Source organism: Coregonus clupeaformis, unplaced genomic scaffold, assembly GCF_020615455.1.
Source record: "Coregonus clupeaformis isolate EN_2021a unplaced genomic scaffold, ASM2061545v1 scaf0760, whole genome shotgun sequence".
Lineage (NCBI taxonomy): Eukaryota > Metazoa > Chordata > Actinopteri > Salmoniformes > Salmonidae > Coregonus > Coregonus clupeaformis.
This window is the reverse complement of record NW_025534215.1, coordinates 202870-226713: the sequence shown is the minus strand read 5'-3', so window position 1 is coordinate 226713 and position 23844 is coordinate 202870. Positions and strand designations below refer to the sequence as shown.

At 41.9% G+C, this 23844-nt stretch overlaps 2 protein-coding genes and 1 long non-coding RNA gene across 4 annotated transcripts; 2 read left to right on the top strand and 1 right to left on the bottom strand.

Moving 5' to 3' along the window:
• Positions 1 to 397: 397 nt before the first annotated feature.
• Positions 398 to 3466, top strand: LOC121557899. 2 transcript variants are annotated; one of them, XM_045216632.1, is made up of 2 exons: positions 398 to 526; positions 1869 to 3466. In XM_045216632.1, the coding sequence occupies exon 2, from the start codon at positions 1893 to 1895 to the stop codon at positions 2811 to 2813; it is 921 nt and encodes a 306-aa protein (XP_045072567.1). In that variant the 5' UTR covers positions 398 to 526; positions 1869 to 1892; the 3' UTR covers positions 2814 to 3466. The 2 variants fall into 2 exon arrangements, with proteins under 2 accessions (XP_045072567.1, XP_041727294.2); XM_041871360.2 differs by having other exon boundaries at positions 1858 to 3464.
• A 1012-nt stretch (positions 3467 to 4478) lies between these two features.
• On the bottom strand, positions 4479 to 20145 carry LOC121559390 (ribosomal protein S6 kinase beta-2). Its single transcript, XM_045216637.1, is given in 18 exon segments — positions 4479 to 6870; positions 8702 to 8742; positions 8744 to 8815; positions 9381 to 9488; positions 10370 to 10447; positions 10712 to 10774; positions 11125 to 11232; positions 12908 to 12961; positions 12963 to 12999; positions 15782 to 15872; positions 16010 to 16110; positions 16315 to 16372; positions 16665 to 16812; positions 16969 to 17037; positions 17200 to 17314; positions 17446 to 17483; positions 18955 to 19009; positions 19904 to 20145. Coding segments are annotated over 17 exon segments (1428 nt in total). The 5' UTR covers position 19009; positions 19904 to 20145; the 3' UTR covers positions 4479 to 6677.
• Positions 19576 to 22067, top strand: LOC121559391. The gene is made up of 3 exons (XR_005998766.2): positions 19576 to 19675; positions 21692 to 21854; positions 21976 to 22067. It is a non-coding gene; the product is annotated as an uncharacterized LOC121559391 (long non-coding RNA).
• Positions 22068 to 23844: the final 1777 nt, after the last annotated feature.

The following is a 23844-nucleotide window of genomic DNA, read 5'->3' as shown; positions in this document are numbered from 1 at the left end:
ATCAAGAGAACACGTGGTCATTCCTACTGCCTCTTGCCTGGCGGACTCACTAAACACAAATGCATCTTTTGTAAATAATGTCTGAGTGTTGGAGTATGCCCCTGGCTATCCATACGTTTTAAAAACAATACATTTTGCCGTCTGCTTATACTTTTACTTTTACTTTTGATACTTAAGTATATTTTAGCAATTACATTTTCTTTTGATACTTAAGTATATCTAAAACCAAATACTTTTAGACTTTTACTCAAGTAGTATTTTACTGGATGACTTTCACTTTTACTTGAGTAACTTTCTATTAAGGTATCTATACTTTTACTCAAGTATGACAATTGGGTACTTTTTCCACCACTGGTCTTACCCCACCCACCATCCCTTCCTCCCTGTTCTGTTCTTTGTTTTCTCTCTAACTGATTTTCAAAAGCATCTGCAAGAGCCCCCTCTTGCTCTTTCAATATTTTCTTCCCATCTCATTCATCCAGTTTTATTTCTGTCAGCTTCAGAATCGATCGATCACATTGATCAGGTAAGTTGAACGCTTTGATTTTATATCATGTTTATTAATTTGATAATTCATTGGTTTCTTATTCACATTTGATGATTTCTGATCACTCTGACCTCCTTCTGTCTTTCTCTCTGCCTTTGTTGTTGATCCTTTCCCCAAATCTCTCCATCCTCTCATTTTCTCTGCTGTCCAACTCTACATCTCCTCCCAATGTCCACACGTTTCGCCCCCTCCCCTCTTGGCCACACCACTTCAAAACTTTGTGACCACACTTGATTTCTTATTTTCTCATTCTGTATACCACTTCCTAATTAAGCATGACTTAATATTTCCATTGATGTTCTTGCTTCCTGTTTTTTCACTATTGAGAATTGACCAAGCAAACCGTTATCTTCATCATTTAAGTTTTGTTCAAAAGTTTGTTCAAGAGTATGTGTTCAAGAGGATTCAGACTCCTGAGGATGGACATAGTCATTCCAATCCAATCCAACTTTATTTGTTTTATCAGTTGGAACAATGCACAGACACAATCAGTTGTCAGTTTTAGAAATGAATGCTGGTTTGAGTGTTGGTTCCTAATAGTTCTATGTGGGCCTGGCGACCACCACACAACTCAGCCAATGAAGCACTACAAAGATTATACTCAGAGAGAACAGATGGTGTTATATAGTCTATAGTTCTGCTTAATTACTTGAATTGAGTGGAATAGAGTGAATTGGCCATACAGTGGTTATTGACCTCTTCTGTGTTTGCTGTTGTTCAGGAATGTAGAGAAGGTTAGAAGGCTTTGCAATGGTCTAAATCTGAAATTATTTAGTGTTTCTGCTTTCTTAGAAGGGCAAATTCAGCCATTTTGAATCTGCGATAGTAATGTATATGTTTAGACTGGGTGTTCTTTTTCCTCTCATGCACTTCTTCTGCTAGTTGCATGCGTTGTCAAATGGTGGTTCAAAATGAGGGAGGATGCAGGATAGGTGGCTCTGCCACAAGTAGTCTTTAGTTCCTGTTAACACCGGTGTATCACAGCAGCTTCTGGAGCACACCGCCATTTCCTGTGTGTGTGTGTGTCAGTGCATGCATGCGTGTGTGTGCGTGCTAGCACACCTTTGTTTTTCCGTTGCATGAAATAAATCTTAACATAATAATAAATATTATTTTAATCAATTTAAGTCCCTTTTATTGTACACATAATATAGCAAATAAGTTCTAACCTACTTTAGTGTTCTGTTTCTTGTTCTCATTCACCACCTCATATGAGTCATTTAGGCCTATGTTACATTTCCTCCCATCACCCACCATGTTAGGCTGACATTACCTTATCATCCATTTATCTCTGTCTCTCTCTCTCTCAGTCACAATGAAGGCCGATATCACCCTGGCCCTGAGCATGCTCTGTCTGGTCCTCCTGATCTTCGTCCATGAAGCCATGCCTGCCCCTAATGGAACTTTCTTCAATGACACACTAACTGAAAATACGAGCATGAGAGATGGACTTCTGAATGATTCCAGCATCTCCACTGACCAATCCACACCTGAGAAGCATGACAGAGGAATGGATGGTGATCATTCTGTCATGACAACAGACTCCCCGAATGGTACACCCACATCCACAGGGATTCAGACATCTGCAACATCAGGTAGCCCAACCCAGCAGACTGAAAATACCACACCACCCCCACCGACAAACCCTATCTCTCTTCCCAAGACCCCCCCCACCATCTCATCCCCTCCATCCCCTAATCAAACCCCATCTGGTCAGTTAAGTACGGGGACCATCGCGGTCGTGGTCCTAATCCTCATCATTCTTCTCCTACTGATTATCGTGCTGTTCTTCTACAAGTGGAACACCCGCCACTCAGGCCAGGACAGCTCCGCCCCTCGGCTGTTATTGGGCATCAGAGAGCGCATGAGGGGCGGTGTTAGAAGCCTGGAGGATGGGCTGGGGCTCCGCCTCTGGCCAGGAAAGAGAGTGGTGGAGGAAGACGGGGAGGAGGAGGGGAAGGGCGGAGATGGAGAGGCTGCTGTCGGAGTGAGAGGGGGACAGAGGGATGAGGATGAAGGAGATTCCTCAGACGACTACTCCAGTTTAGATGGGATTGACCTCAGCGAGAGAGCCAAGAACTTAGAGGATGAGGAGAAAAAGGAGGAGGCAGCGGTGAAGAGGAAGAGTGGGAGCGAGGGAGGCCAGGATGACATGAATGGAGAGAGGACTGATGGAAGGAAGGAGGGTGGTGAAGAAGAGCGAACAGGGGAAATCCCCGGTGAGGAAAAAAGCGAGGGGGAGACTTGTGACCTCACAGCACTCTAAGGGAAGAGGGAGGAAGGGGTTAAACTGGTGATGGGGAGGGTGGGACGAAATAGCAAGAGAAGTGTTAAAGATGTTAATTGTGACACAATTCACTCTTACTATTGGAGTATATTTTTTCATATAAGCGTGTCAATGTTAAATTCAGCCAAATATAGATTTTTGGTAATCCCTGTTACATTTGTGTTTTAAATAAACTGACGGACCCCCTAATAGATTCCTGCTTATAATTTATATTACAGATGCAGCCAAATATATTGGCGCCTTTTGCACGTTTCACTATTTATTCTAAAATAACTGTGTTCACTGTGTATTTGTTTGATTTACAACTGCACCTGACCCAAAATAAATAAAATAACTGATATTGAAATTTGTCACTTCAAAGTCGAAAATGTCCTGGACTAATTTATTCTAAATTAAAATTAATTTGGTTGGAGGCAAGTGATTCTTGTTTATGTGTAATTTATCTCACCTGTGGTAAGTTGCAGATGCTGTCTGGGTAAAAATATCCATTCAATCAGTTTAGTAAAGAGAAAACAGAACATTCTGCTCAATTGACCTCCATTGAAAAAGTGCAAAGGCGCCAATATACACTGAGTTACAAAACATTAAGAACACCTGCTCTTTCCACAACAGACTGACCAGGTGAAAGCTAGGATCCCATATTGATACACTTGTTAAAGTTAGTTAAAGAGTGGCGCAGTGGTCTAAGGCACTGCATCGCAGTGCTAACTGTGCCACTAGAGATCCTGGTTCGAATCCAGGCTCTGTTGCGACCGGGAGACTCATGGGCGGCGCACAATTGGTCCAGGGTAGGGGAGGGAATGGCCGGCAGGGATGTAGCTCAGTTGATAGAGCATGGCGTTTGCAACGCCAGGGTTGTGGGTTCGATTCCCACGGGGGGGCCAGTAAAACAAAAAAAAATGTATTCACTAACTGTAAGTCGCTCTGGATAAGAGCGTCTGCTAAATGACTAAAATGTAATGTTAAATCCACTTCAATTTGTAGATAAAGGGGAGGAGACAGGTTAAAGAATGCTTTGAGACAATTGAGACATGGATTGTGTATGTGTGGCATTCAGAGGGTGAATGGGTAAGACAAAAGATGTAAGTGCCTTTGAAGGTGACAGGTGCACCGGTTTGTGTCAAGAACTGCAACGCTGCTGGGTTTTTCACGCTCAACAATTTCCCGTGTCTATCAATAATGGATCTCCACCGAATGGACATTCAGCCAGCTTGGCACAATTGTGGGAAGCATTGGAGTCGACATGGGCCAGCATCCCTGTGGAACACTTTCAACATCTTGTAGAGTCCATGCCCCGACAAATAGAGGTTGTTCTGAGGGAAAAAGGGGGGGTGGTGGGGGTGCAACTGAATATTAGGAAGATGTTCCTAATGTTTGGTATACTCAGTGTATTTGGCCGCAACCATATGTGTGCAAGAGATAAAGTTTTCAGCGATTGTTTATTACTAAATGTGTTAGAATTAACTACTAATTATTAGGACTGACCCACAGGTCAACTGCACACATTTAGGGAAATATATCCTACATTACCTCTGGACTATGGAGGTTGTTGTTCAATTCCTGTGACAGACAGACAGACTGAGCAGACAGAGCCAGACATTGCATTAAACCACAATTAATAGCACATTAATACCACAGAGTCCATTGACATTCAATATGTCTTTATTCTTCAGGATTCTGCAACCCTATCCTCCTCAAAACCGCATTAGCCGGAGAAAATAAAAGAAAACCTCAAAACATTCCACTGATCCAGAACATGTAATCAGTCCATTAAATAATACTATTTTTAAAATATACATTTGTAAATATTATTTCCCCCCCAGACCCAAATATATGACTGTCAAAGATTTATAGATAGAGGTCTTGTGTTTTCCAAAGCTAGTTCTCACAATAGTAAGACAGGATGGTTGATGAAAGAGCCATGGATAAACAGAGTTCTGAAAACTGTTTCAGTTGAACAATGTGAATGGGTGCCATGTTGGCACCAGACCTGGGTTCAAAATGAAATAGTATCAATTTTCTTACAAAACCGTTGATCATTTGATTGAGCCTGACTGGTGTGCCAGATGGGCGGAGGTTGGACTTTTGGGACTATTCCATTGGTCCCATTGCGCCAGACAAGCTCAATCAAGCCGAGCTAATGTTTTTGGAAGAAAACAAATACTATTTGAACCCAGGTCTGCCCACATGTACAATAGTTTGCTAGAACTCTGTAGATCTGTGGTTCTATGTGATATGAGTAACGTTATGGCATGAGTGCATGTTAAAAATAAAAGGCTACTTCAACATCACTTCACACATAGGACTCATACATACGAGTCGGATTGCTTCACAGCTGTAATACAAGCTTATGTAGAAATGCGGTCGTTTTCATAATCAAAAATACTCTTATTTTTATTACATTAAAGATTATCTTTAGCTGAGTGTCTGTTTTATACAGTGTTTTTGGAAATGTGCATCATTCAATACTTTCATTTCTGCGTTATGACAATGATCACTAGGCTAAAATGTGCCATTTAAAGGTCGACTTTGGGCACGAAATACAGTCCAACTCCGCCTCTTTCTCAATTTTCAAACAGAAATGGGGTGTGCCTCTGGTGGTTCATCGATGTGTCATTCTGGTCATGCGCGCTTCGACCGACGTTGCTAGTTCGTTAGCTACGCTAGCCAATGTAGCTAGCCAGTAACTCCTCCAGTTCGTGTGGATTTCATTTCACATGATTTGCTTTTGGACGGAAGCTGTAGAGATCAGTAACAAATGGCACTTCTGTAACCAAATATCTTATTCATCCATTTATTTGTATTTTTTTTAAAGCATTAAATAGCCTGGTATGATGGTGCATTGATCAGTTCAACAGTTTAAAGCTGTTATTTTCTGCCAAAGTCGACCTTTAACATTTTGATAATGGCAATGTCAAATGCTTTGGCAGTAGTTGGTATTCTCTTTGCTTATGTGGCAAGTTGAGAGAAATGTCAAGTGAAGTGGCTGGATCCCAAACTGATAACTCGACCCGTTCCCTAAACCCTTGTTGACTTCCCTTTGTAGCTGTGACAACTGGACATGTAAAAGCAGTGGCTGGCCCTCTGGTAGCATAGGCAAGGTTGGGGTCAATTCCATTTCAAGTCAATTCAGGGAGTAAACAGATATTGACCCTACCACTGGTAGGTGGTTCTGACTAGAGGGAGTCCAGCTACGACCGGAAGTTACTTAAATGCAGCAGGTTAGGATCATTAACGTGGCAGGTTAGGAGACTTAGGTTAAGGTTAAGAAAAGGGTTAGGGTTAGCTTAAATGCACTCCTAACCCGCTACGAAAAGTCACGTCCGGTTGTAGCTATACTCCCTCTAGTCACAACCCTGGTAGGTAGAGGTGGGTACCAGCCCAGCACTTAACACACCTGATTCTACTAAACTAATCATCAAGACCATGAGCTGAATCAGGTGTTAGTGCTTGGCTGGAACAAAAATCTGCACACCCTGTAGCTCTTCAGCTGATCACTAAGCTCACCCCATTTCAGATCTCAAAGGAATGAGTCAACGAGGGTATAGGGGGAAGGGAGCAAGTGTGCAGTATGGGGTTTGGGACCCAGCCTGTGAGAAACACAGGGCCCCCTGAGAACGGTCGCGATCCAGACTGACTACATAGCAGTCGTCTGCCAGATCTCACAACACCTGGATAGGTCTTAAACATATCAGCTAAACACATCGTATGATACAGCAACCAGCGCCCACTGTCGATGATGTGGCAATCAGCTATTGGTGGATGCGTGCGGCACGACTGCAAAGTAGTCAGCCTGGAACGCGGCCAAAAGGTCGGACTCCTCCCGACTCCGCCTACTCCAGTTCATCTCCGGTTACCCTTCTGCTTCTTGTTCCGGCCGGGTGTGCTGATTGGCTGCGTGGCGCCATTGTCGGTGGGCGGGGGTGTTGGCGGGAGACGGAACGAGGTCTGGGAGAGAAGATCAGACTCGCTCTCTCCTCCCCCTGCTCCTCCTCTGGACTTGGCGAATGGCCCGGCGAGAGAGAACTTAATAGGACTGCGGAGAGAGAATAAGAAACATCATAGAAAGAAAAGGGGAGGGAGAGAGACATTAGATAAGGGCAGAGGGAAAAACATATATTAATAATCACATCTACATGGGGTGGGGTTGAGGTGTGTGTATGTACAGTGTGTATGTACAGTGTGCATGTATATGTGTGTGTGTGTGTGTGTGTATGCACACACTCCCCTAAGTATTTATTTGGACAGTGAAGCTAAATCTTTTAATTTGGCTCTACACGGCAGCATTTTTGATATGAGATCAAATGTTTCATATGAGGTGACATTCATTTAATTTGAGGGTATTTTCATATACATCTGTTTTACCGTTTAGAAATGAAAGCACTTTAAGTATCTAGCCACCCCCATTTGAAGGTGCAAGTATTTGGACAAATTCACTTATAGTGTATTAAAGTAGTCAAAAGTTTAGTATTTGGCCCCATATTCCTATCCCACAATGACTACATTAAGCTTGTAACTCTACAAACTTATTGGATGCATTTGCAGTTTGGTTTTGGTTGTGTTTCGGATCATGTTGTGCTCTATAGAAATGAATGTTAAATAACAGTGTCATTTTGGAGTCACTTTTATATTAAACAAGAATAGAATATGTTTCTGAACACGTCTACATTGATGTGGATGCTACCACGATTATGGATAATGATGAGTGAGAAAGTTAGAGGCATAAATATCATACCCCCCGCCAAAAATGCCAACCTTATTGTTGTTGGTAATGGTGAGAGGTTAGCATGTTCTGGGGGTACAGTGCCTTCAGAAAGCATTCACACCCCTTGACATTTCCCAAATGTTGTTGTGTTACAGCCTGAATTTAAAATGTAGTATATAGAGATTGTGTCACTGGCCTACACACAATACCCCATCATTTCAAAGTGGAATTATGTTGAGATATTTTTACAAATTAATTGAAAATGAAGGCACTAAAGTAAAACTGCAAAAAATGTTGCAAAGAAATTAACTTTATGTCCTGAATACAAAGCGTTATCTTTGGGGCAAATCCAACAACACATGACTGAGTACCACTCTTCATATTTTCAAGCATGGTGGTGGCTGCATCATGTTATGGGTATACTCGTCATCAGCGAGGACTAGGGAGTTTTTTTGGGATAAAAATAAACAGAATAGAGCTAAGCACAGGCAAAATCCTAGAGGAAAACCTGGTTCAGTCTGCTTTCCAACAGACACTGGGAGACAAATTCACCTTTCAGCAGGACAATAACCTAAAATACAAGGCCAAATCTACACTGGAGTTGCTTACCAAGAAGACAGTGAATGTTCCTGAGTGGCCTAATTACAGTTTTGACTTAAATCTACTTGGAAATATATGGCAAGACTGGAAAATGGCTGTCTAGCAATGACTAACAACCAACTTGACAGAGCTTGAATAATTATTTTAAGAATATTGTCAATTTTGTAAAATTATTTAATCAATTTTGAATTCAGAGTGTAACAACAAAATGTGGAATAAGTCATGGGGTGTGAATACTTTCTGAAGGCACTGTATGATCTTTGTGTCTCTAGCTGTAGATACTGTACCTAGAGATATGGGACCAAATACTAAAATGTTGACTACTTTAATACACTAAGTGAATTTGTCCAAATACATGTTCAAAAGGGGAGACTAAACGGTAAAACAGATGTGTGAAAATACCCTCAAATAAAAGGTGGCATTCTGTACTGTCGCCTCACATGAAACATTTGATCGCAAATCCAAAATGCTGGAGTATAGAGTCAAATTAAAAAAGATTTAGCATCAGTCCAAATAAATACATTTGTGAGTGTATTCCCGTGTATATATGTGTGTGTGTCACCTGATGGGGGTACGTGGGCTGCTGTTGTGTCTGCGTACAGGGACGTGTCCGTGGCTCAAAGGAGAAGCCCTCCTTCAGACTCTCCAACACAGAGGGAGCCACATAGGTAAAACCCTGACAGAAAACAACAACAATACCAGCCATTAATGATATAGGTAGACTAGTCATTCTAGCAACACTTCCACTACTCTATTTTGTGGGGAAAGACCAGAATAAGAGGTGTTTTGTCACAGGTGAGAACAGGGTCGTGTTCAATAATACTGGCAACTGAAACTGTTTTAAAACGAAAACAACCTTTTCTTATTGGACTAGTCCAGGTAGCCCCTCCCTGCTTCAGTCCATTTTGTTCCATTTAGTGCCAAATGAACATGACCCATGTGTGAGGTTGAGAAGAAAGAGTGAACCCATGACAGAGAGAGGAGGTGAAAGGAGGAGGAAAATGACTGAGGGAAAAGATGAAGGGAGCAAATGGAGAGAGACGGAGTGGTGAAAAGGTGGATGAAGAGGTAATCGTGGTCCCGTGTGGCTCAGTTGGTAGAGCATGGCGCTTGCAATGCCAGGGTTCTGGAATCGAATCCCATATGTGACCAGTATGAAAAAGGTTTTCACTCACTACTGTAAGTCGCTCTGGATAAGAGCGTCTGTTAAATGACTAAAATATCAAACGTAATCGTCTCACAGCGAAGGCGTGTTCGTGCTGGTGGCTGATTGTGGAGTCGTCAGGACTGTCCACCGGAGTCTGCTTGGTGAACCTCGTGTCAAACTGACTCACGTCCTCATCCGACTGCTACAGAGGGTGAAGAGAGGAGAAAAAGAGAGGAGGCAGGGGTTGAATGGAGAGAGAGAGAAATGGTGGGAGAAGATAAATAAATGTGGGGAGATAGAGTATGTTTACGTGCACTCTAATAATTAGATATTAAACCGATTATGGCAGTAGGCCGAGTTTGGCAGTAGTCATGTAGACACTAAACTCTGCTTATCTTAAATCGGCATAAGGTCAAAATCGAAGTAAGCATACGCCGATTAAAACACCTGGTTTTCTGAACATTCTTTAGAATTAATTGGCATTCCAGCTGTGTATTTGATCTGCGCATGTGCCAGCAGCGCAAGCCTCCGTCTAATGCGCGACTGAAGTGAGTTTGGAAAAACAATGTATCGTCTTATAAAATTGTTTTCACATACAAACGTTATATGTTCGAACTCAGAATCGAATAGACTTCCAAAAATAACATGGTCGCTGTGGTAGAACGTTTATTTTGATAGCCGATCGTTCTTCTTGCAAAGCATGTGAACGTTTTAAACGAACTATTACATTCATTTGACTATCCACAATAATCATATTATAATGTGCATGTAAACCATGCTCATAGAGCGGGATGCCACAGTTTCGTGGTCCTCTGTAGCTCAGCTGGTAGAGCACGGCGCTTGTTACGCCAAGGTAGTGGGTTCGAACCCCGGGACCACCCATACACAAAAAAAAAAATGTATGCACGCATGACTGTAAGTCGCTTTGGATAAAAGCGTCTGCTAAATGGCATATTATTTATTATATTATTGTTTCAACAGGTACCTCCTCAATTATTTAAAAAGACCCAGCACAGATTTGATATTTTAGCTGTTGAATAAAAGGTGCTGTTGAAAGAGTGACAGTAGAATAGTGGGTCTTACCAGGCATGGCTTGTAGGGCGGCTCACACCTCTTATTCAGGAGGTCGTCCCAGTTGATGTGTCTGAAGAAGAGATGCTTCTGTAAAACCAGCAGAAAAACGCTGCACTTAGAATCCATCCCTGTACAGTGCGCCATTGGATTTGGTTCAATTGCTATCACTATAAGCACTGATCATAACAAAGCAGGGTTAGGGTCAATTTCATTTCAGTCAATTCGAGGAGGTAGAAATGTCTGTTTACTTCCTGAATTGACCCCAAGCCTATTACAATGCTTTATGATGTCAATAGAAAACAAAGAGAGATGTGGAGAGTGGAGTGAACGGGAGACGTGTGTGTCTATCACCTGTATGTCTTTACAGTCTGCCGCACTGGAGCCTAGCCTCTGAGAAGGACTCTTCTTCAGCAGCTACAGAAAGGAGAGAGAGAGAGAGAAAGAGAGAGAGAAAAAGAGAGAGAAAAGGAGAGAGAAAAAGAGAGATAGAGAGCAAAAAAGAGATGGAAAGAGAGAGAGAGATAGAGAAAAATAGATGAGAAAGAGAGAAAAAGAGATGGAGGAAAAGAAAGAAAAAGAGATGGAGAAAGAGCGAAAAATAGATGTAGAGAGAGAGAGAGAAAAAAAGAGATGTAAAGAGAGAGTAGGACAGTGGGTGAAAGAGAGGACAGAATGATAGAGAAAGAGATTGAGTCTTGACCTCTATTCTTAGGATGATAACTGTTCTTAAACCTAACGAGATGGGGAGGGGTGGGTGTCTTTACCTTTTTGATCATGTCTCGGGCGTCTAGTGTGAGGTAGGGCGGTAGGTTGAGTTTACACTTCAAGATCTTATCAATGGTCTTCTTCCTGTTCTCAGCAGTGAACGGAGGCTACGGGGGAGAGACAGGGAGAGGCAAGAAGAACACAGAGGTTTGAGTCAAACGTCTTTCAATTGCTATCCAATTGGTTTATAATAGTGGCTTACTGTACTTAACATTCCTAATCAAAATCAACAATTTTCCCAATAATTTTCCCTTCATTCATTCAGAAAGTATTCAGACCCCTTGACTTTTTACACATTTTGTTACCTTAGAGCCTTATTGTAAATTGGATTCAATGAATTGTTTTCCTCATCAATCTACACACAATACCCCATTATGACAAAGTGAAAACAGGTTTTTAGAAATTATTGCAAATGTATTAAAAATTTAAAACAGAAATACCTTATTTACATAAGTATTCAGACCCTTTGCTATGAGACTCGAAATTGAGCTCAGGTGCATCCTGTTTCCATTGATCATCCTTGAGATATTTCTACAACTTGATTGGAGTCCACCTGTCATAAATTCAATTGATTGGACATCATTTGGAAAGGCACACACCTGTCTATATAAGGTCCCACAGTTGACAGTGCATGTCAGAGCAGAAACCAAGCCATGAGGTAAAAGGAATTGTCCGTAGAAGTCCGAGACAGGATTGTGTCGAGGAACAAATCTGGGGAAGGGCATCAAAACATTTCTGCAGCATTGAATGTCCCCAAGAACACAGTGGCCTCCATCTTTCTTAAATGGAAGACGTTTGTAACCACCAAGACTCTTCCTAGAGCTGTCCGCCAGGCCAAACTAAGCAATCAGGGGAGAAGGGCCTTGGTCAGGGAGATGACCAAGAACCCGATGGTGACTCTGACAGAGCTCCAGAGTTCCTCTGTGGAGATGGTAGAACCTTCCAGAATGACAACCATCTCTGCGGCAGGGACTGGGAGACTAGTCAGGATTGAGGGAAAGATGAACGGCGCAAAGTACAGAGAGATCGTTAATGAAAACCTGCTCCAGAGCACTCAGGACCTCAGACTAGGGCGAAGGTTCACCGTCCAACAGGACAACAACCCTAAGCACACAGCCAAGACAACGCAGGAGTGGCTTCGGGACAAGTCTCTGAACGGCCTTGAGTGGGCCAGCCAGAGCCCGGACGAACATCTCTGGAGAGACCTGTAAACAGCTGTGCAGCGACGCTCCACATCCAACCTGACAGAGCTTGAGAGGCTCTGCAGAGAAGAATGGGAGAAAGTCCCCAAATACAGGTGTGCCAAGCTTGTAGCGTCATACCCAAGAAGACTCGAGGCTGTAATCGCTGCCAAAGGTGCTTCAACAAAGTACTGAGTAAAGGGTCTGAATACTTATGTAAATGTAATATAATTCCGTTTATATATATATATATATATATATATATATATATATATATATATATATATATACATACATACATACATTTGCAAAAATGTCTAAACCTGTTTTTCCTTTTTCATTATGGGGCATTGATGACAAAAAATAACAATTTAATAAATTTTAGAATAAGGCTGTAAAGTAATAAAATGTGGAAAAAGTCAAGGGGTCTGAACACTTTCCGAATGCACTGTAGAATCCCTCCCATTTCTTCTCTAAAACTCTTACTCTCCTCTTTTTCTCTTGCTCTCCCTCATCCTACACCCCATCCCTCCTCTCTCTTTCTCTCTCTCCTGCTCACTTCCTCCTCCCCCCCCTCCCTCTCTCTCTCTCTGTCTCTCACCGAGCCCGTCATCATGTCATACATCAGGGCTCCAAGACTCCACCAGTCCACCGCCCCGGTTGTGTCCTGTACGCGTCAGAATCTCTGGAGCCCTGAGAGAGAGCGAGATGGAGAGAGAGAAAATGTAAGAAAGAGGGGGAAAAGAGTGCGGGGATAGAGAGCGCAGGGAAGAGACATTTCAGTAGAAGAGTCGAAAGGATTTGCTGTGATCCGATTCTCAACCTTCTCCTAGAAGTGTGCACTTTTCACTCCCTTTCATGGATTGAAAGAGAATGGACTGATACCAGTCAGTTGCTAGGTTTCTATCCAATTGGCAACAGATTTTCATGCGAATATTCCGCTTAAAGAAAATATGCACGGACTCTACCAAATCAGTATGTGATGACGTAGTGCACAAAAAGTCATTTTTGCTTACGTTTTCATGTACCCGAATTAAAATCTAAAGTTCAATGTGTTGCCACAGCATTTTCAACTCTACCGACAGTTTTGTCATAAAACTGCAAATGTGCCTACTCTGGTCTTGGCACATGCGCTCACAGGCCTATAGTGCAGGTAGGCTGTGTAAATAGGCTAGTCTACATGATGAGATTATATTATGGATCACATCGAGAATATTTGTATTTGTCAAACGGCAGTCAAGCATCGATCATCATGTCACCAGAATCAGACTTTCTATATTTATTGGAAAGGAGCATCAAGATCAATGTGCACTTACACCACCCTGTGAAGTTCATCATAAGTCATTTCATCTGTAGCCTAATAAACTGCATGGTTTTTAGGAGTCGTAGTGGGAGGACCACACACCATTACATTTTCATGACTCCAAGTTTACTTCAATATGATGGTTATTATATCAATATTTGCACATTAAGGCATTTCCACTGCCATTTCTCGTATAATTAATTTTACAGACAGAAAAAGATCACACCATGTCAAACAAACAAATTATCTGTCAGCATTTATAAAATTGTACCATTATAGCCGTCGTGATTATTTGTATTATACTGTATGACTTTACTCGCATAGCAACTGTGGATAAAAACGTGGTTAGTGTAAGGAATATGGTGGAAATGTCACACTAGGCCATGCAGCCCATGGACAAATGTAACGGTTTTAAATCCACACTTGACTTCGGGGAGGAGGGGGAGAATTGTACTAGAACCAGTTACAGTGAAGGAAAAAAGTATTTGATCCCCTGCTGATTTTGTACGTTTGCCCACTGACAAATAAATGATCAGTCTATAAATTTAACGGTAGGTTTATTTGAACAGTGAGAGACAGAATAACAACAAAGAAATCCAGAAAAACGCATGTATAAAATGTTATAAATTGATTTGTATTTTAATGAGGGAAATAAGTATTTGACCCCTCTGCAAAACATGACTTAGTACTTAGTGGCAAAACCCTTGTTGGCAATCACAGAGGTCAGACGTTTCTTGTAGTTGGCCACCAGGTTTGCACACATCTCAGGAGGGATTTTGTCCCACTCCTCTTTGCAGATCTTCTCCAAGTCATTAAGGTTTCGAGGCTGACGTTTGGCAACTCGAACCTTCAGCTCCCTCCACAGATTTTCCATGGGATTAAGGTCTGGAGACTGGCTAGGCCACTCCAGGATCTTAATGTGCTTCTTCTTGAGCCACTCCTTTGTTGCCTTGGCCGTGTGTTTTGGGTCATTGTCATGCTGGAATACCCATCCACGACCCATTTTCAATGCCCTGGCTGAGGGAAGGAGGTTCTGACCCAAGATTTTACGGTACATGGCCCCGTCCATCGTCCCTTTGATGCTTAATGTTTCCACCTTAATGTTTCCACCTCCATGTTTGACGGTGGGGATGGTGTTCTTGGGGTCATAGGCAGCATTCCTCCTCCTCCAAACACGGCGAGTTGAGTTGATGCCAAAGAGCTCAATTTTGGTCTCATCTGATCACAACACTTTCACCCAGTTCTTCTCTGAATCATTCAGATGTTCATTGGCAAACTTCAGACGGGCATGTATATGTGCTTTCTTGAGCAGGGGGACCTTGCAGGATTTCATTCCTTCACGGCGTAGTGTGTTACCAATTGTTTTCTTGGTGACTATGGTCCCAGCTGCCTTGAGATCATTGACAAGATCCTCCAGTGTAGTTCTGGGCTGATTCCTCACCGTTCTCATGATCATTGCAACTCCACGAGGTGAGATCTTGCATGGAACCCCAGACTGAGGGAGATTGACAGTTATTTTGTGTTTCTTCCATTTTGCGAATAATCGCACCAACTGTTGTCACCTTCTCACCAAGCTGCTTGGCGATGGTCTTGTAGCCCATTCCAGCCTTGTGTAGGTCTACAATCTTGTCCCTGACATCCTTGGAGAGCTCTTTGGTCTTGGCCATGGTGGAGAGTTTGGAATCTGATTGATTGATTGCTTCTGTGGACAGGTGTCTTTTATACAGGTAACAAACTGAGATTAGGAGCACTCCCTTTAAGAGTGTGCTCATAATCTCAGCTCGTTACCTGTATAAAAGACACCTGGGAGCCAGAAATCTTTCTGATTGAGAGGGGGTCAAATACTTATTTCCCTCATTAAAATGCAAATCAATTTATAACATTTTAGACATGTGTTTTTCTGGATTTTTTTGTTGTTATTCTGTCTCTCACTGTTCAAATAAACCTACCATTAAAATTATAGACTGATAATTTATTTGTCAGTGGGCAAATGTACAAAATCAGCAGGGGATCAAATACTTTTTTCCCCTCACTGTAGGTGAACTCAGTCCTATCTGAACTCTGAATACTACAGCGACCCCTACTGTCATTCACAGAAAGTGCAGTTTCAGAGAGCGACAGCTGACTCTGAGAAAGCATCCTCATCTCAAATCAGTGTGGTGCTAGACTCACATGTACTCTATGGTCCCACAGAAGGTGTGCGTGACTGCGCCGTCATGAATGGACTCCTTACACAGGCCAAAGTCAGTCAGCTTGATGTGTCCTGGAAGACAGATATAATATCTGTGTCAATTGTAAATTATAACAATAAGCCAATGGATAGCAGATCATTTATAAAACAATATATACTATATTCATCTCACTGATATTGATTTCTATGTAACAGACAGACAGACACACCTTGGTGGTTCAGCATGATATTCTCTGGTTTCAGGTCTCGGTAGATGATTCCGTTTGAGTGGAGGTGTCCCAAAGCAAGCACGATCTCACCCAGATAAAAACTATTTGTCAAAGAGGGAAAACATTTATTAACACTCCTCCTCTTACGCATGCACAACACATACTGTCAAGCTATTGTTCTCACATTCTTCTCCTCCTCTCTTCTACAAATGTTCACATGGAAATTCACTGGTGTTTATGGCCTCAGCCTCACACTTGTATCCTTTCCCAATGATAACCTGAAGCTAAGCATCTCCCTCTCTTACCAGGCAGTGTCCTCCATGAAGATTCCTTCTTTCTCCAGCTGCATGAACAGTTCTCCACCTGATAAAGAAACAAAAACAATACGATTAAGGAGATCGAGCGATACAAGTGTCTGTTGAAGTGCCAGGATTCAGAGATAGACATGGTTGTCCTACCCAGATCCCATCTCTTCCTCCTTCGCTCATGAGGTCAAAAGTGTCTGTTGAAGTGCCAGGATTCAGAGATAGACATGGTTGTCCTACCCAGATCCCCTCTCTCTCCCTCCCTCCCTTCAGGATGAGGTTGAAAGCATACAGCAGGTCCCTCTCCCTCCCTTCCTACCTCCTCCCATCCATCCCTCTCCATCTCTCACCACTGAGACACTCCAGGATGAGGTAGAGTTTACCCCCGGTCTGGAAGGCGTACAGCAGGTCCACAATGAAGGGGTGCCGCACCGTCTCTAGAATCTCCCGCTCTGCACGCGTGTGGGCTGTGTCCTTGGCGTTACACACTATCTTCGCCTGGTAGGGAGAGAAAGAGAGGGATGGGTGGAAGGAGGGAGGGAGGTGGAGATAGGAAGTTGTGTATTTAGAGATTTTACATTTTGCCCTGGTACCGTAGCAATATTTAGAACATTCTTTTGGTTGAGAAAATTGATTAAGAGGAATCGTATGTACCTTCTTTAAAACCTTCATGGCGAATATCTTCCCCGTCTGTGCACCCTGCACTTTCCGTACCTGGAAAACCTGCAAGTAGAAATACAATTGTTAAATAGGTCGATGAAAAACGGGATGAGTTTCTGATCAAGTGCTTGGTGTATTCCAAAGTACATTGTGAAACTGAAATTCGTAGAAACGCAAACACGCACTGGTTGACTGACACACACAGATGCACGCACACACACACACCTTGCCATAGCCCCCCTTGCCCAGCACACTTAGCAGCTCAAAGCTGTCTGGTCCGATCCTCTCACTGTCTCTGTTGACAATGGCACTGGTCAGCTCTATCTCTTCTGTCTGAACACTAAGAGAGTGGGGGATAAGAGAGAGTGAGGAAGAGGGGAATGAGTGAGGGTGAGTTTATATGATTCAGTGAAAGATATAGGCTCAAGCAAGAATGGTGGACAAAGTGACTAAGTTCAGAGTTCCACTTACGGGTCTGTCTCTGCTACGGTGAAGTCACAAACGTCATCCTACAGAGCACGGGGGACAGAAGAGAGGGGGTCAAAATTAATTCACTGTAGACAAGTGAAGAAGGGTCACTGCAGATAGACTGAAGATAGCATCATTTAATATCACAGAACATGCATACATACAGTGCCTTGCAAAAGTATTCATCCCCCTTGGCGTTTTTCCTATTTTGTTTCATTACAACCTGTAATTTAAATGGATTTTTATTTTGGATTTCATCTAATGTACATGAATTGGTGAAGTGAAATGAAAAAAGTAACTTTTTTCAAAAAATTCTAAAAAATTAATAACGGAAAAGTGGTGCGTGCATATGTATTCACCCCCTTTGCTATGAAGCCCCTAAATAAGATCTGGTACAACCAATTACCTTCAGAAGTCACATAATTAGTTAAATAAATATCACCTGTGTGCAATCTAAGTGTCACATGATCTCAGTATATATACACCTGTTCTGAAAGGCCCCAGAGTCTGCAACACCACTTAGCAAGGGGCACCACCAAGCAAGCGGCACCATGAAGACCAAGGAGCTTTCCAAACAGGTCAGGGACAAAGTTGTGGAGAAGTACAGATCAGGGTTGGGTTATAAAAATATATCAGAAACTTTGAATATCCCACGGAGCAACATTAAATCCATTATTACAAAAATGAAAGAACATGGCACCACAACAAACCTGCCAAAAGAGGGCCGCCCACCAAAAGTCACAGACCAGGCAAGGAGCATGGTGGTGGCAGCATCATGCTGTGGGGATGTTTTTCCATCGGCAGGGACTGGGAAACTGGTCAGAATTGAAGGAATGATGGATGGCGCTAAACACAGGGAAATTCTTGAGGGAAACCTGTTTCAGTCTTACAGAGATTTGAGACTGGGATGGAGGTTCACCTTCCAGCAGGACAATAACCCTAAGCATACTGCTAAAGCAACACTTGAGTGGTTTAAGGGGTAATATTTAAATGTCTTGAAATGTCCTAGTCAAAGCCCAGACCTCAATCCAATTGAGAATCTGTGGTATGACTTAAAGATTGCTTTGCATCCAACTAGAAGGAGCTGGAGCAGTTTTGCCTTGAAGAATGGGCAAAAATCCCAGTGGCTAGATGTGCCAAGTTAATAGAGACATTCCCCAAGAGACCAAGAGCTGTAATTGCTGTAAAAGGTGGCTCTACAAAGTATTGACTTTGCATCTTCAAAGTGGTAGGCATGTTGTGTAAATCAAATGATACAAACCCCCAACAAATCCATTTTAATTCCAGGTTGTAAGGCAACAAAATAGGAAAAATGCCAAGGGGGGTGAATGCTTTCGCAAGCCACTGTATTTTGTTTTGGGGATTCTAGCTGCAATTGTCTGGCAGTTTTCTTCACTACATTGAACACTGCCCTGATCTGACAGTCTGATAAGAAGTTAGTTAGGTACCCTAATTTACTTCAATAACAAAAAATGTCCTCAAATCCCCAACCAACAAGTGACAAATCCACACCTCTGCATCGCTAAGGTCTTCCGACTCCAGGTCAATATCGAAAACACCAGCCATCCTGCGGAAGAAATTTTAGCTTAGCTATGTGTGATATGTCATTAAAAACACAACGACGGAGAGCTAGCAATGTGAAACACGCAGTTGTTGTTGTTACTAGCTAGCTAGCTATGCCTGACAGTTGCAAATACTAAGCAGCTACACTGTCAAAGTTGGACAAGAAGCTGGCGTTATCTAACGTTAACCTAGATGGGATCTAGGCAGGCTAATCGGTTTTATGGGTAAAGTTTATGCATAAGGGAACATTTCTTACTGGGCCCGCGGGCAGGGAAGGCAATGCTAATGCTAGCTAGCTAATCCTGTTGAGCGTTGTCAACAGGCATGGTTGGAGATAGCCGACTAAACTCAACTCCACGATTTACGATGGAGTTGAGCTGTGACTAGTCTGGGGGGCCTCGAGCCAAGACGTCACATACAACGACGTTATTAAAAACGAGCTACTGATTTCATCACCCAAAGAATATCCAGCAATTGTGTAATTGTGGGCTATTCTTAGGGTGCTGAAATCAGTAACAGTTGTTATTTATTAAAACTTCCGCCCACAGCCACACTAGTCGCCACTCACCTCCATATTAAATCGCAGAGTTGAGTCTAATCGGCTATTGGAGAGAACCAGAGTCAGAGAGCTAGCCAGCTCATGTGAAAGTTCAGACTGTGTTGGAATGTCGTAAGAAAAGAGAGAACCAAGTTTGTTGTGTCACTTTTGCTAGTTAAATGACTAAACTGACTGTATCAAATGGAAATATATATTTAATATGTAACGGTTCGTGATCACTTCGGTTTGAGAGCTGGTTTGACAGCTAACGTTAGCTAGCTAAGTTAGTTACGTTTACTGCTTAGCTACGACGACTCGCAGGTGATAAGGTAACGTTCGTTAGCTAGCCTAGCATTTCACCTCGGCTCATTTACCTGGCTTCAGCTTCATTCGTCGTGACCACTGAGTCAGTGAGCTTTTAAGGGACCGAGGTTGGCTGATTCCACTTTCCTTGCTGTGTCGCTCCCAAAAGTCTCGTTGGACCTAAACTGTAGTTATAAATAAGAATACGATTATCTTAAAAAGCTGTCTGTCACCTCGCTCTGGTCCTTGTTGATGTTCTGTTGTTTGTTTCTCTTGGCATGTGTGATTGAACTGTGACCTTTTTTTAGCTACGTCATCAGTAAAAGACTTGCGATTGGCTGCTTTCTTATTTTATTTTATAGCAATACATCAATTTATGACACTGCTTTTTTATTTTATTATAAACAAAACATAACAAACAATATACAATGTTAAAATCACAAATACGGCAAGAGACGTACATGAAAAAAAGTTAATAGAAAAGTGGACATGGGCATTTTGACAAGCGCAGACATTGGTCAGAAAGGCAATTCCCATTGGGGAAAAATAGCATTCCAGCTTTACAGAAGCTGTTCAGGGGTCAGGGACATTGTGGTCTCTCCACCAACTGGCTTTATCCCAGTTTCAGTAACCTGGGGACAAGGTTTGGGACATTGTGTATGCGGCCCTGTCACCCTATTATAGAGCACCCCATAGGGCTCTGGTCAAAAGGAGTGCACTATATAGGGAATAGAATGGCAGGTTTTTGTTATTGTACGGATGACAATGATATTTACATCTATTGAGACTTTTGAGACAATTCAACTATTTTATCAAACTGATAGAAAAGCAACAAAACCTAAAATAAATAAATAAATAAATAAAATAAAATAAAATAAAATAAAATTTTATTGGTCACATGCGCCGAATACAACAGGTGCAGACATTGCAGTGAAATGCTTACTTACAGCCCTTAACCAACAGTGCATTTATTTTAAACAAAAAAAGTAAGAATAAAACAACAACAAAAAAAGTGTTGAGAAAAAAAGAGCAGAAGTAAAATAAAGTGACAGTAGGGAGGCTATATATACAGTAAAATAAAGTGACAGTAGGGAGGCTATATATACAGGGGGGTACCGTTGCAGAGTCAATGTGCGGGGGCACCGGCTAGTTGAGGTAGTTGAGGTAATAAATACACTCCAACAGATGCGTTACCTAGCCTATTTGAAAGTAACACGCGATCTTTGTTTTCCTCATTGTCTCTGGCGTTGTCTGTTTCAATAAAAGGCAGTAGCTCTTTTGCTGGTTTTGTTTCCAGGGTAAACAGAAGTGAGAGAGAGAAAGGTCACTTAGGCCTACAGCCTACACACCTCTGTGGGCGCAGCTTCCTGCAAGACCAGTCCATAACACACCAGCTCAAATCAAATGTTATTTGTCACATGCGCCAGATACAACAGGTGTAGACCTTACAGTGAAATGCTTACTTACAAGCCCTTAACCAACAATGCAGTTTTAAGAAAAATAAGTGTTAAGTAAAAAAATAGATAAGTAATAAATAAGAATAAGAAAAATAGAAAAATAACAATAATTAAAGAGCAGCAGTAAAATAACAGTAGCAAGGCTATATACTGGGGGTACCGGTACAGAGTCAATGTGCGGGGGCACATTAGTTGAGGTAATTGAGTTAATATGTACATGTAGGTAGAGGTAAGCAGCTGTTGTTTCACCTATGAGAGTACAACACCTTACCAACAGCAAACCATCACACTATGCATGCTACCACTTATGAGAAAGTTTTTTGTTGTGTTTCAAGGTATGACGCTAAAGGTTTGCAAATGGCTGATAACACTTTTTTTTTTTATAAAGGTGGTCTACATCTGAAAGGAAGTGGAACTTTCACGGAACTTGTGGTTTTACCAGTGTACATGAAACTGTCCATTGTCAGACTGCAACCTGTAACCAGTGACCTGTAATTCTGCTAGTAATAGCACACAGAGAATGGAATCTCTTTGGTTTATCTTGATGATTTGTGAGTACATTTTATTGGAATTTTAGAGGGTCTTCTTAATGAATAGCCTGATTTGATTATACACATTTCTTTCTTTGACTGTAATAGAAAATAGCCTAATGTGTTGTAATCTATCAAACAGTGTTCATCGTCAAGCCACGGCAGTCTGTGGAGTCTGTGTTTCGAGAGATCCAGCTTGGAGATACTGCCATTTTGCCCTGTGATATCTCTTACCATTACGAGATAACCTGGTTGAAGCACAATCCTGAGCAGACTCCTGCCGTTGTGCTGTTGGCGAGTCTCAAAGGTGGAACTATAATCTATGAGTACAAACACAATCTTCGTTTCGAGGCAGACATTTCCAACAGGTCATTGGCATTGAAAATCCGGACCATTGAGAATGCAGACCTTGGATTGTATTACTGCATGGGAAAGGTTGGCAAAATGATGATGCTTGGGGGAGGAACCAGACTTCATGGTAAGAAGGGATTTTTGCTAATCAAAAACATACGTGTATTTTTCACAAAATACCATGTAATATCATGTTTATTCTCACATTAATCTTGGCACCCATAACCAAATCTCACTTGCGCTGGCCAGCGACTCAATTTAGAATATAACATTTTAATTGTTAAATCTGTCACAAGAGAATATTCTCACATCTAAAACGTTCTGCCTCAGAGGCCTTATGTTCAGTCTCTCAAACTGTGACCTTTGAACTTTACTAACATATTCATCATCACTGGTGGTACACCTAGTCATCAACCAATCTCATAAGTCATTTATGTCACTATTTTTCAGTGTCTGGCCTTGAAACTATAAATGAATCTTCTACCACTTGTGGACAAGGTAACATAAATCTATATTCTAAATGATATTACAACTTAAATACTGTCATGCTGCATGCAACACTAACAAAATTGAGCCATGCAATTTTCCTAATGTAGCATAATATCAGCAGGTAAAGCTACCCCTGCCTCCCTCCTCCTATACTTCTCATTTTAGCTTTGCCTGCAATGTCTATTGGTACCTCCGGGCTATCCTTCTTTCATCTGCATGCAGCTGCAGTTGGACTGGGTCTGGTGGGGATGATACTGGCAGTTTGCATCACTCATCACAAGACCAAGAAAAGAAACATGACAACCTAAACGGTCCGGTCCAAATAAGCTGCTCTGTATGCTTGTCTTGCCCAGTGTGTTTCAGTGTCTGATTACAGTATAATATCTGAAGAAACCTGAATGCCATAGTCCTACAGCATGAATTTTGATTATTTATCTTAAGACAATTATATTATGGTCAAGAGCTCTGGAATTTGGCTCAAGTTTATCAGGAAGGAAGGAATTATTTTGTCTCAGTGTGTAATATTACCTGCTGCAAATTGTGCTATTCGGATTTGTATTGCTCTTGGGCTTTTTTAAATAAAAATAAATAAAGACTGCATGAGGGCCTGGTCTAAAATGTGACTTTATAATAAGAAAAGGAGCTAGACTTTTATACTAACTTTCACCTACTGTCCGTCCCACCTCTGCAATTTAATCAGAAATGCAAACATGTGTACCGGTAGTCTGTACACTACAAAATATTTTAGCAGTGAGTCGTTGACTCTACACTGTCTATGGAACAAATCGATGAAGTAGCTGGCCAACGCTCACGCAATACTTGGTTCTGTGTGCTGTTGTAAAGCTAGCCAAAAAAATCGAAGAGAAGACAGACACCTGTCTGTCTAGCTAAGTGTCAACAGTGCTCAGGTGAGTTATACGCAGTTTTAGATTGAGTTAATGTGTAAATATGCTGTTGTGTAATGTCGCTTAGTTTAGCATGTTTTTTTTCCCAGCTATCCAACAACGTTGATAGATAGCTAGCTATTGAGCATGCAAGCGTTTAGTTAGCTACCTCTACTAGCTAGCCAGCTAACCAGCGAATGTTAGCTAATGTCACCTAGTTTATCATCTTTTTTTTTGCAGCTATCCTCGCCGGGCCAGACGTGTATAGCCGTAACGGACATTAAAAC